At 29.9% G+C, this 13,956-nt stretch overlaps 1 protein-coding gene across 1 annotated transcript; it reads left to right on the forward strand.

The window, feature by feature from the left end:
- Positions 1-7,046: 7,046 nt before the first annotated feature.
- Positions 7,047-13,956, forward strand: LOC107443997 (sulfotransferase 1B1). The gene is made up of 2 exons (XM_043043476.3): positions 7,047-7,296; positions 12,742-13,956. Exon 2 carries the CDS (start codon positions 12,763-12,765, stop codon positions 13,660-13,662), a length of 900 nt encoding a protein of 299 aa, XP_042899410.2. The 5' UTR covers positions 7,047-7,296; positions 12,742-12,762; the 3' UTR covers positions 13,663-13,956.

Consider the following 13,956-nt stretch of genomic DNA (forward strand, 5'->3'; position numbering starts at 1 on the left):
CACTTGGTAGAACCATTTTTAACTATAATGATATAAGCAAAAATTTAGGGAGTATTAATATATCCGATTATGAATGTCACTGTGAGGAGGATAAATATTTTGATTTTGTTGATAAACATCATAAACATATTATCACTGGTAATTTAAATATTATAGAAAACTTGGAACTTAGGAATTTAATGATAAAAGGCACAAAATTTAGACCCATTTACCATATATCAATCAATAAGATTCTAAAATACTTTCTTAATGATCTCAATAGTTTTTGTTTAAAGATATCAAATAGATTCTCTTTACCTTTAGGTATGCTAACAGAATGGAAATGGGAAGTTTATTATTACTTTAAAAACTTTATTTTCAATAATAAGGATAATTTAAATAAGAATAACAATTCAACAAATTTTTCTAATATTGTTCAATCAATTAAGCAACTTCAAAAACATTTTGTAATTACTCCCATAGACAAAGCTAACAATAATTATGCTATATTCTGTAAAAAATTCTATGCTGAACTTTTAAATACGGAATTAAAAAATAGTAAAAATTTTGAACTTAGTAATTTCAATAATAATATTGCCATTAAAAAAAATTTAGCTTTTTACAAGAGATTAAAAATTAAAATTAGCAATATACAATTTCCTTACTTAATTATCAGTCCTAAATTTCATAAAATTCCAGTAAAATTTAGAACTATCACATGTGGGTCTAATACTTATTTAACTAAACCTGGCACCATTTTCTCTAACTACTTAAATAAGATTATTAACTATATTACTAAAGAAGGTTTCTCTTGGATAATCACTAATAATCAACCGATTTTAGATTTCATTAAACATAATAAAATTAATTCTATTGCGACTTTTGATTTCCAGGATCTTTTCAATAGCATTCCCCTTTCTAAACTAAAAGATGTCCTTTTGAATTATTACCATGATTTTAAAAATATCCTTTGTTGCGATTTTGATTATTGGGAAATTCTGATTAATTTTTGTCTTTTTAGTAACTATCTTTACAATGGAAGGGATATCTTTCTTCAAATTAATGGAATACCACAGGGATCTAATTATTCATCTCTCTTAGCTAACTTATTTTTGCATTATTATGAAAAAAATTTTACTCTGAGTATTAAATTTGTTTTTAGATATATTGATGACTTAATTATCTTTAATTTCCAAGATTTTACTGTTTTATTGAGTGATATATACCCTGAGGAATTAATCTTACTTCGTAATCATGATGATAATATTAATTTCAATTTTTTGGATTTGGGTATTATGAAAGTTGAAAATATCTGCTTTGTTGATTTATACGATAAAAGAAATGATTTTAATTTTAATATTAATAAACTAGTTACTTGGAATTCTAATGTTTCTAGGAGCATCTATTTAAATACCACTTTTAATGAAATGAACAGAATTAAAAGAATATGTAGTAATATTTATTTATCCAAAATACAAATCGATAAACTCTTTCAAAATCTGATAAAAAACAATGGATACCCAACTAATGTAATAAAATTTTATATAAAATCATTGAATTAATCGTATATTTTGGTGGATATATTTTCTAAACATTTTTTTTTTGTTAATTTTTATGATTCTCCCATGTGCAAATCCATTTCAGACCAAAATTCATTGCCAAAATTATTTACTAAATAATTTCTTTGTTAATTTATGTAATTTTTCCATGTGCAAATCCATTTCGGGCAAATCTGTGGCTATAATTATGTACTAAAATTTTTTCTTTGTTAATCTTTCCATGTGCAAATCCATTTCGGGCAAATCCGTGGTTAGAATTATTTACTAAAAATTCCTTTGCTAAATAATTTCCCTTGTTAATCTATACAGTTTTTCCATGTGCAAATCCATTTCGGGCAAATCCGTGGATAAATTGTTTGCTAAAAATTTCTTTATTAATTTATACAATTCCATGTGCAAATCCATTTCGGGCAAATCCGTGTTAAAAATTATCTATTAAAATTTTTTCTTTGATAATTTAAATAATTTTTCTATGTACTAATCCATATCGTGTAAATCCGCGGCTAAAATTATTTGCAAAGCAGGCAATTTATGTTTCTCTTTTCTCTTTTATATTTTTTCTTAAATAAACATCTATCTTCTAAAACTATTTATGATCAATTTTTAAAATTATCCAGTATAATATTACCTTGTGCACATCCATTTCGGGCCCATCCTTGGTAACTAACAAATCAAAACTCAGAATAACAAATCACTTCAGCAGTGCAGTAAGAACGACACTTTAGAACCCTTTTGTTACACTCAATTTGCGCTTTTGTTTTCATCTTTTGTTTTCATATTTTGTAATCTGGCAATCTTTCTGCGAAAACATTTTTAAATCATTCTTGAAAAATAACTGTCCATGTAAGTTGTTATGATTTTGCTACTCGCTTTATAGTCCCCCCTTTTTAATGTTTTTTCTTTTTATTTTATTTTTTCTTTTTATTTTATTTTATTATCTGTTTTTACATGTTATATTTACTTTTTATGATCTATTTTTATGTAGTTATTTTATAAAAAAATTTTTTTTTGAGTGCTCCTCACACTATTGTATTAATATATTTTGCTTTGGCTTTATTGATACAATATCAGAAAGCACTCTGTTTTGCGGATATAATCGTGTGGGCTGAAGAAAAGATTATATCTTTTTTTTTCCGGCTTTTTTTCCGGTTTTTTAATTAACAATTCACTTTTTTTTTTTTTAATAAAATATTGTTTGTTGTTTTTTTTTTTTTTTTACTTATTATTTCCCACCCCCTTTTTTTCATATGTCTATAATTTTTCTTTGTTTTATTCTTCATTTTGAACTTATATATATATATATATATATATATATATATATATATATATATATATATATATATATATATATATATATATATATATATATATATATATATATATATATATATATATATATTGGCGATCGCAACACTTGCATACGCCATCTGGGGAAAGACCGGTTTCATGGCTTTAGCCCTGCTCCCTTCCCTCTCCTCCTCTTTTCAGTTTTATAGGAATGCACTGCGATAATTTCCCTTTTATTTAATAAAAATATTTTTTAAAATTTCCGTGATACTTTTCTTTAGAACTGTGTTTAATGTAGTTTTCAGTTCCATTTAGTTCCAACTTAAAAGGATTTAATCTATATGAAAATCAAGGGAGAAACTAACGTACTTCCTTCCTCTATGACTCTCCACACGCTAATGGGGAAAGCACGTGAAGTGTTGCCATAGGTAGAGAGTTTTGCTCTACGCCACCTGCAGCCCATTTTGATCGCCAATACACATTTGATTTACTTTTTAATCCAATTAAATATATTTATTTATTGTAAATAAAGTGCTAATATAATGATGCAATGGTGCAAAATAGACAGGAACGATAAAAAAGACATAGCTCTAACTTCTGAAATCAATTGTTCCTTACCTATTCAATTTTTAATCACGTTAAAGAATGGTAAATTTTTACTCCTTTTATATTCTTCAAATATCATGATCTAGATACAATCAAGATATATTCACAAGCAATACCTTTCTCATTTATGCAATATGAGCTCTTCCCCTACATGCGTCGCTCACCAACCCTAGTGATGGACGCACGTTCATTTTAGTTTCTTTACTATTAGCAGATTCTTAGTTATTGAGTTAAACATTATTGAATCAAAAATGTCCTACATTTCTTATTGTAGTTACGCAATTTTGCTCCTGATTATTTTGGAGTAAAGCTTAAACCTAATCATTTTACTATTGCAACTTTATCTACAAGTTGTTTTCAAAATTTTTTTCCTAATTCTTTTTAGTTCTTACTATAAAAATTCGCTATATGTTCTTCCCGAAAATTTTTTTTTAGCAATGGTGAGAAAAGTTAATTTTTGATAATATTCATTAAACATTCGAAACTGTACTCAATCAACATATATGCAATGCACATGCATATAGATTAAAGTAAGATTAAGATAAAGATTTCGATTAAAGTATGCTGGAATTAACATTTTAGGTTTTCCCTTATCCAAGCGTGAGAAACGGTGAAATCCCTCGATGTATTTTTTGAACGAGTTATTAGAAATAATAAAATAATTATTCCATTTTTGCATATGATTCCAGAGTTCATCCGGATTTATTTGCCAGATTTTACCTTATTTTTATACGGGAGAGTTTTGATTTTTCGGACAAAGAAAAATTAATATGCGTCAAGAAGTGTGTATTCCTCCACTTTTAATATTGGTGTTCTGAAGAATTTGTTTACGAAATTAAAAATGGTAATTAAGGCCCGGACTTTGATGACATTTGCATTTTTTGCATTTTTTGTCTTTTAGAGCATTTTTTTAGATTTATAGCGCATTTTTTTAAAATTTTGCGGCGTATTTTGCATTTTAAAGCATTTTTAAGGCTTTTGTTAATTTTTTCCAATTTTTATTATTTTTTGGGTTATTTTTACTACATGAAATGCAAGATTTGTCTTATAATTTTACATTTCATATTGTAACTCTCAAAGAATGTTTCAAAACATTTGCTAGAGCATATATTTATGCTCTAGAATGTTTCAAAACATTTGCTCCTAATCAGCTTTGCCCCCTAAATCAGTAATCACACGATGGGGTACCTGGTTGTATGCATGTGTATACTACAGTGAAAATTTTAAGATAGTGAAGTCTATCGTCAGTAGTTTTGATTCAGAAGATGCTGCATCAATTAAGATAGCGCTAAACGTGTTCGCTTCTGATAAAATCAAAGGAAACTTAGCATTTATCAAGTCTAATTTTGCTATTGTGTCTTCGACAATTACAAGCTTGGAGAAACAAGAATTGAAATTTTGAGATGCAATAAATTATATTGATGTAGTGAGTCGAGTGTTGCAAAAAGCAAGGGGAAAAATAGGACAAAGTGTAGCAGCTAAATTGAGCAAAGTTTTGGAGAAGAACACTGGCTTCCAAACAATGAAGAAAATCTCTAGGATACTAACAGGTGAAGCAACAACTTTTCAAATTGAAGAAGAATTGTCAGTAAGTGAGACCGTCTTTTTCAAGTACATTCCTATAACATCAGTGGACGTTGAAAGAAGCTTCTCCAGGTATAAAAATTTACTTTCGGACAAGAGACACTCGTTTACATTTCAAAATATCAAAAAACATTTAATAATCCAATGTAATTCTGATATTTAGTAATATTATTAGATGTAAGTTGTTATATTCATTAAAGTTTCTATACAAAATTAAAATGTTTTTATGTCAATATATTTTCCTTTTTTTTGTTGTTATTTTAGGATATAAAATATTTTTCAAACTTTATTTAAAGTAGAACAAGTATTGCATTGCTTTATAGTTTTTGAAATGACTCATAATTTTATAGAGTAAAACATTGTTTTAGTTCGATATTTCTACTCGATATTTAAGTCATGTCATAAGGCATTTTTAGCTCAATTTTCGCATTTTTAAGGGCATTTTTTACACTTTTTAAGGGCATTTTTTGTATTTTCTAAGGGCATTTGTTGAGATTTTTTAGGTAATCAAAATCCGGGCTCTAATGATAACACTTTTGTGAATTGATATCGTATTGATGAAATTCATAAGAAAAGCATTCATAGAAATTTTTTTTACTTGTGTGTTTGAACAATGCATGTGTTATAAAAAAAGGGGAAACCCCGTCAATGAAATATCCTCAGTTTTGTAATATTTAAAAAAAATAGAAAAGACAACAAAAATTTTTTTAAAATAAATTAAATAAAATTTGAAAAAGTGATAAATAAGTTTCTACGGAAAAATTTATTTCTGTTTTGTGGTTTGATATAATTTATTTCTGCTTAATAAGATGATTTTGATAGAAATGATATTCTAATTGTAGATTTAGATTTTGTTTCTCAATTTTAACTATTCATAATTCTAATTTGTATTACAAATTGAACAAATTTGCTGCATTTCCTGAGGAGAATTGTGTTAGATTATTATTATTTAATTAATAACTTTCGGATTTTTATCAAAACAAAAGTGAATGATTTATAAATTTTGATATTTTTATGTATCTGAATATTTTGATATTCTTCAAAACACCTATTTTCGGTGCAACCTTTTACTGATATTTGGTTCTAGTAAAAATACCAATTTTTGGTGCAACGTTGCTCAAAATATTTAACAGTGTACAAGATCGTCGTTTTTTAAGATTATTTACTTTAAACGGGGGAGGGGAGTAGATGTAGGCGGAGCAACCACAAAGGCTGGAACTTACTGAAGAAGATTCTTAATCACAGTGCATCTTTAAGGCATGATAGTTTTTTAATTTTTTTTTCCTTAAATGTTGGCAGCTTTTTTTACTTATTTAAAGTTTATTTTACTATATACTCCTAAAACTATTGCGATTGAAATTTAGGTAAAATTCATCTTGGTTTGTAAAAATCTGATCATTAGATAGAAAATTATTCAGATTTTTTTTCGAATTTCATATAGATCACTGTTTTGTCTATTTACTGAAAAATAAGATTTTGCTGGAATTCTTAACCCTTTTGAGTAATTTTCCTTGTTTTAAGGGGCAGAAAAAAAATCGCGAACTCAAATTAGTAATTATCATTTCAAATTCATAATTCATTCATAATTTCAGTTCATAATTATTATTTCAAATTCATAATTCATTCATAATTTCAGTTCATAATTATTATTTCAAATTCATAATTCATTCATAATTTCAGTTCATAATTATTATTTTAAATTCATAATTCATTCATAATTTCAGCTCATAATTATTATTTCAAATTCATAATTCATTTATAATTTCAGTTCATAATTAATATTTCAAGTTCATAATTCATTCATAACTTCAGCTCATAATTATTATTTCATTCATAATTTCAGTTTATAATTATTATCATATTCATATAAATATTGGGATGTCTTTTTGTTTATAATATGAATTGATGAATTCTAATAGTTTTAAGGGTCACTTAATCCTCCTTAAAAATTATGTGCTTATTCTTCGTTAAAAAAGATAACATTCTTTAAAAAGATAACATTATTTAACTTTCTTGATATCAATTATCGCAGTCTGAACGACAATTATCTAGAAATACTTCATTGCTTTCAAGGTAGCCATCTTAAATAATAACACATTTTAATCTATTTACGCAATTTATTTTTCACCAATAAAACATTTGGATCCATTCGTTTAGGCTTTATATATATATCTGATACCGATCGAAAAAAGAAAGAAGAACGCAATATACGTTCTCCCCACCCGTAACAGAGGCTATATCTCCGACATAAAGGAACAGTGGGTTTATAAAATCAGTTTAGGTAATTATGATTTGATTTTCCTGAAATTTATGAATTAAATGGTTTTTCTTAATGTACCATTAAAATAATATGATTTTGAATGTTGTAAATTTTTCGAACAAAGAATTCTTCGTATTTTGAATCATTTCCTCTAATTTCCTAATTTGCTTTTTTTTCTAAAATTCTACTTTCTTAGAGCAAACATTCCTTTTTTCGCTGAATTCAGATTTTTGATCTTTAAAATATGGGAGGCAGCTGCAATTCGGAAAAAAAAAAAAACGTCACAATACTCTAGGTAGGACAGCAGTCGAAATTTTGGACCTCTTAATGCTTTACTTTTTGTATATTTGTCGTATCTCCAAAACTTTTTAAATGAATCAAAAACAGTTCGGATAATAAAATTTTACAGTTGTGGTCAAAGATAATTCCATACGAAAAGATTGTAATTTTAAATGTCAAACTACAAGATTTGTACGAATTCGAATAGTTTTTGAGAAATAAAATTTTAAATATACTACTTTGTACAAATGGACTTATGCTGTATTTTTAATACTCTTTGGAATACAAAAAATATAAAATTGAAAATTATAAATAATTAATAAAACTATTTTTTATATGGAATTATTTTTGGATAAGTCAATTTTATAATAGCGTGCAAACATTGATTCACTTAAAAAGTTCTCAGGATATAGCAAAGTGAAATTAACATTAAGGGATCCAAACTTTCAACTGCTCCCCTGACTAATCTATAGGGATCCTATTTTTCAAATTGCTGTTATAATTTTATGCAAACATTGATTCACTTAAGAAGTTCTCAGGGTATATCAAAATACGCAAAGTGAAACTTTAAGGGTTCCAAACTTTAAACTTCATGGCTTATTCGGAAAAATCGATGCCTAAATTTTTTTTTCCACAGTAAGCTTTTGAATTGAATTTCTTCTTTGAGAATTGAATTTTCTCTCGACAAATTAGTGAGGCATTGTTTTGGATGTATTTTTCTCACTGAATTGAACGAGACCGTTCTCGAATCGATCAGACTAACAGATTAGAAAAGTATTATGGACAAATTTCAAGTACAAATTTCCTATAGTTGAAATTTGTGCTTCAAACTAGTATAGTTATCAATTAGTATAGTTATCTAAACGAGCATTATGCATTTTTTGACGCTGAATCAAATGAAACTATACAAAAGTTGCAAATAGAAAAAGTAGGGGAGAGTGGGATCAATTGTAACAGGGTACGATTGTAACAGAGCAAAAATTTCGAGTGTCGGGTTCTAGATTTGGTTCCTAGGTGGCGCACAAGATGTATTTATTAAATCTACATGTACACACCTGCTGGCAACCATTTTTATGTACTTTTGAAAGAGTAACATCACAAAAGATATTTTCACGCTACGTAAGTACTTTTTTTTGGTATTAGAATATTATATTGTAACAAAGTAATTTTGTTCAAACAAATAAAAATTATTAACCGAATATATAAGTGGACACCTTAATTAACATTTCAATAAAAAACAAATTAGTTTTGTTAATTAACTAGCATTGTTTTTAACAAATGAAGCTGATATGGCGTCTTGGGGACGATTGTAACAATAAGTAAAGGGACGATTGTCACAGATGATAATAAATAATCTTATGTTTACAAACCATTACTTAACTCTTTAACAACCACCAATAGTTTCCTACATCATTTATATTATGTTGCATGTGCATTATTTTATTTGTCACCTTTCACAGCATAAATTAAAATTTTTAACCCCTTAAAGTTAAAAGTTTAACCCTTTAGGTCACTGCTCATTATTATTTTTACTCCTAAAATATCACTACTATTTTGATTAATAAAAAATATATATCACAACTATGATAATATGTATAATTAACTATGTTTTAGTTGAATTTATGAACTGTTACAATTGATCCAGTAAATGGGGACAATTGTAACAAGTGCACGACTGTCAAAAATTGTTTATAACTAATATAATAACATTTGAAATAAGGTATTTATTTATTTTTTCTAATAGAGGATATTAGTCTGCTTTACTCGTCTGTCAATAAATACTAATAATATATTGGATTTTTTGTTAGTTATAAATAGTTAAGTAAAAAATGTTACAATTGACCCCACTCTCCCCTACTATATTTGGCAATATTATTTTTACATTGAATTCAAGTTAACAGGAGAAATAATTTAGAAGCTATCTTCATAATAAGTGCAGTTCAAAAATAGTACATTTTATACAAAAATACTTCAACTTTCAAGATGTTTTGACTTCTTCTATATATAGGAAACAATACCTCACTTGTCTGCAGAGCAATATAAACGCGAATATAAACTTGTACTTTCTGTACATAAAACCTTTCGTAATCTTATCGATTCCTGTTTTATCTCATTCAATTCACCACAAAAAGTTAAAATCTTGATACCTAAACCTGTAATTTTTAAGTAACACTCTTAAAATATTCAATATTTATAAAAAAGTAATAATTTTTTTTTCAGTAAGCTTGCAAATGAATGCAAGATTAGATTGTGTTTATCTGAGTCTTTAATGAGATGATGAAACAATGCAATTCAAATATGGTTTTTGCGTAGATAGTCGCCGTTACTAATAAGATTTTTTTTCATAAGAAAATAATTTTTATTATTTATCAATTTTTTGAACTGTTAAAACAATTTGGCAAGTAGTTAGTAATGAGAGTCCTATAAATTTAAATAGTTTAATAGAAAATTGTTGCCTATTGTTGTTCGTTGTTGTTGCAAAAATGTATCCTTATTGTTGTAGGTATGTAAAAATTTATCCTTATCAGATGTTGTTGTAGTTCATTACGTCACACTAGATCTGCACAATGGGCTATTGGCGACGGTCTGGGAAACATCCCTGAAGATGATCCAAAGGCATACCATCACAATTTTGATCCTCGGCAGAGGGGATGGCACCTCCGCTTCGGTAGCCTGACGATCTGCACGCGAAGTCGAGCACTTTACGGTAGAACAGTTTAACGAGGACCAATACCGCACACCCTCGGTCCCTACGCAGACTGATCCAAATACTCTCCCACTCGCACACTGATCGTAGCCAGTGATGCTTGACATCGGTGATCTGCTGGGAACCGTGTCTTAACTATCAGTCCATAGCTGGACTATATCCTTATCAGAATTAATAAGCAAAGTAACAATACATTGGAAAATTGAAACTCCTATCAATCATTGACGTCTCGTATTAAATTCCGATGCAAGCCTAAATATTAAAAAAAAAAGAAATAATAATAAATAAATGAATAAATAAATAAATACAAAACCGCAGTGGATCCCAACGCATTTAACCTTAATAATCCAAAGTGCGTCATAACTTGTCATTTTTAAGAGCATTTAAATTCTCATGCGGGTGCATTTTCACTGCACGTGATTCGCAAATGCGATCGAACGTAAATGCGATTCACGCATGCACAAGTATAGTTCGTCTAACGCATTGTTTCTAAACATTTGTACGTGCGCCTAGGGCAATTGAATGCAATGTGAAGGATCCTTACTTAAAAGTTGAGTAATTCAAAAGAGAAAGAATTCCAATTTACTTAATTTTATTAATTTCAATTTTATTTGATGATTAATATTTAAGAGTAGAATTAATAAACAGATATGATTAATTAACTTGGGAAAGATAGCCTTCTGATTGCGCCCAGTTTAAGCGATTACTTAAGTTTGTACTTTAAGGTAAGTGGGTACTTCATTTGCGTCGCACTAGAGCTGCACAATGGGTTATTGGTGACGGTCTGGGAAACATCCACGAGGATGACGTACCATCGCAATTTCGATCCTCTGCTGAGGGGATGGCTCCCCTGCTTTTGGTAGCCCGACGACCTGCACGCGAAGTCGAGCACTTTACGGTAGAACAGTTTAACGAGCACCAATACCGTACACCCTCGGTCCCTACGCAGGCAGATCAGAGTAGTCACCTACCCGCTTACTGATAGCAGCCAGTGATGCTTGACTTCGGTGTTCAACTGGGAACCGTGTTTTTACGATCAGCCCTCAGCGGGACTCATGTATTGAGGAAATCGGATAAGAAAACATTGAATTTACCTTTAAATACCTAATGCATCGTTTACATGGAGTTAACGTAATGGTCGAAAACGCATTCCCTTCCATTAAGATTGTTTTACAAAAGATATCAAGTTGAAACCATGTAAAGTAAGGAGCCGTTCAAAAAGTACGTACATCCCGAAAGGGGGGAGGATTTGCTATTTTGTACGATGGGGAGGGGGGAGGTATTATACAAAGTACGTACATTATAAGCATACACCAAATTTAAATTTGACTTTTCCCTACAAATGTATTATACATATGTTTCTTCTTGTATTTTTTTCACACGGTGACCACTTGTGAGAATGAATATGGTCCGATGTAGAAATTGACAAGTTTCCAGTTATGAGTGAATACATTCACCTGGAAAACTCAGAACTGTGTTCTTCACAAATTCGAGAAAAAGATCTGACTTGGCAAGCTAAGCACGTGAGAAACAGCCAATATCTACTACGAATCGTTAAGTGTAACGATGAATACAGGTGTGCTAAATTTCGGAGTTCAATTCTTAAGCTTGTGCCTAACAGATTTTTATCAGCGCCTGTGCCCATAGCACAAACTCATAATGGACTTGATATTAATCAAACACGAAGAACTTTTCCATCATTATTTTTATCTCAAACGTTGGAGCCAATTGTAAAAGCTGCTGTTAATTAAAAAATAGGTTTGAACTCCATCACAGAAATACCATACGATTCAGCATGTCCATCGGTAGAAGGTGATATTAAACGCAAAATTTGTCCTACTTGTGGTACATATTTTGCATCTTTAACTTATTTGAAAGATCACAAGAAAATATGCAAATCTTCTTTGCAAATCAACAAAGTAAGACCAGTTCGTGTAGCAGCTCGTCGACAGAAGGAACTTTTGGTCATTCTCCGAAACCAGGAAAACGAAGATTATGCAGAATGGATCGAAGATGATCTCGTTGATGAGCATAATCTAAATTTTTCTTCAGTCTCAGACAAGAGTAAAGCTGAAATGGTGTCTCTCGAGAAGCATTTGGAATGTCCTTGGTAAAATACTGTGGATTAATTGTATTGATTGTAGGAAATTATGATGTTGATCAGATAAGATTGTTTTATTTACTGATTCAAAGATGAAGTTGGGTGTTATTGTTTAAATAATTTAAATGAATAAATTATTGTAAATAAATACCTAATTTTATTTAAAACATAATTATTTTAATTTTTATGAAATGGGGGGGGGGGTAGACTAATAAAATGTACGTACTCTAAGAGGTGGGGGAGTAAGACCTTATGTACGGCAATGTACGGAGGGGGTTAAAATTTCCCCATTTTTGTGGACGTACTTTTTGAACTGCCCCTAATGCATAAATATGAATGTTTAATTTATTAAAATTCTATTTTTATTGGGTTCTTTCAGATAAGTTCAAAGTAGGAGAAGATGGATGCTGAGAAGGAAACACATGAATCCAACCTTCAAATGATAAACGGTCTTCCATTTTCTTTGATGTTTCGGAAAGACAAAATAGAAGAGGCTTTAAACTTCCAATCACAAATGGGTGACGTCATCATCGCCACTTATCCGAAAACAGGGACTACATGGATGCAGTACATCGTCCTACAGATACTGACTGGAGGTGAGGATTTTCCGCCATTCAATGACGTACTAGAGAAACATGTACCATACATCGATATGGTGGGAGTGTCCGCGGTCGAAGATTTGAAGACGAGGCCCAGAGCATACAAGACCCACTTGCCTTACGACATGATGAAAACGGACCCAGGATCCAAAGTCATTTACGTCTACAGAAAGCCTGAAGATACCTTTGTGTCCTTTTACCATTTCATGAACAATATGATGGGGAATCTGAACTTTGATCGATATTTCGAAGATTTCATGCGTGGTTTTGTCTCTTACGGCTCGTATTTCGAACATATCCTTTCTTATTGGAATCACCGCAATGACAGAAATATGTTGCTGTTGTCCTACGAGAAGTTGCAGGCTGACACGAGGAAAGAAATTTTGGGTGTCGCCAAATTCATGGGCGAGGAGTTCTACGAAAGACTTGCAAGCGATCAGTCGATCATGGATAAAATTCTTCTGAATACCAGTTTCGGTCACATGCAGAAGAACCTGAAACTCGTCTTCCCCGAGAATCCTGCGAGGGATAACTATTCGAAAGATGTCCCTCAGAAGCAGGTAAACTTCTTCAGGAAAGGAAAAGTGGGAGACGGTAAAAGACACTTGAGTGAAACTCAGCTGAAGAGGCTAAAGACTCTCGCTACAGAGACCTTGAAAGGAACAGATATACTTCAGGAATGGTACAGCAATGAGGAATGATCACTTTTTTTCCAGCGATTTGCGGAATCTTAGGGATTTCTGAGAGTTTTTTTTTTCTTGTTATGATTTTCGAAAAACTGTAGGTGAATTTATATATAATTAATTATCCATTATTTATTTAATATTTTAGCCATTTTTATTGCATTTTCAATTAGAATGATTGTGGAAAAAGAAGAGCAAAATTAAAAACAATGTTCTTTCAAGTAACAATGTATTAAATGCATAATGAAAGGGATCTGCATTTACGAAAAATTACATTAGTATTTCGAGTCGAATAAAAATAACGAAATTCAA

The sequence above is a fragment of the Parasteatoda tepidariorum genome, chromosome 2 (genome assembly GCF_982258835.1).
Source record: "Parasteatoda tepidariorum strain Cologne lab strain chromosome 2, Ptep-v5.0, whole genome shotgun sequence".
Taxonomy (NCBI): Eukaryota; Metazoa; Arthropoda; class Arachnida; order Araneae; family Theridiidae; genus Parasteatoda; species Parasteatoda tepidariorum.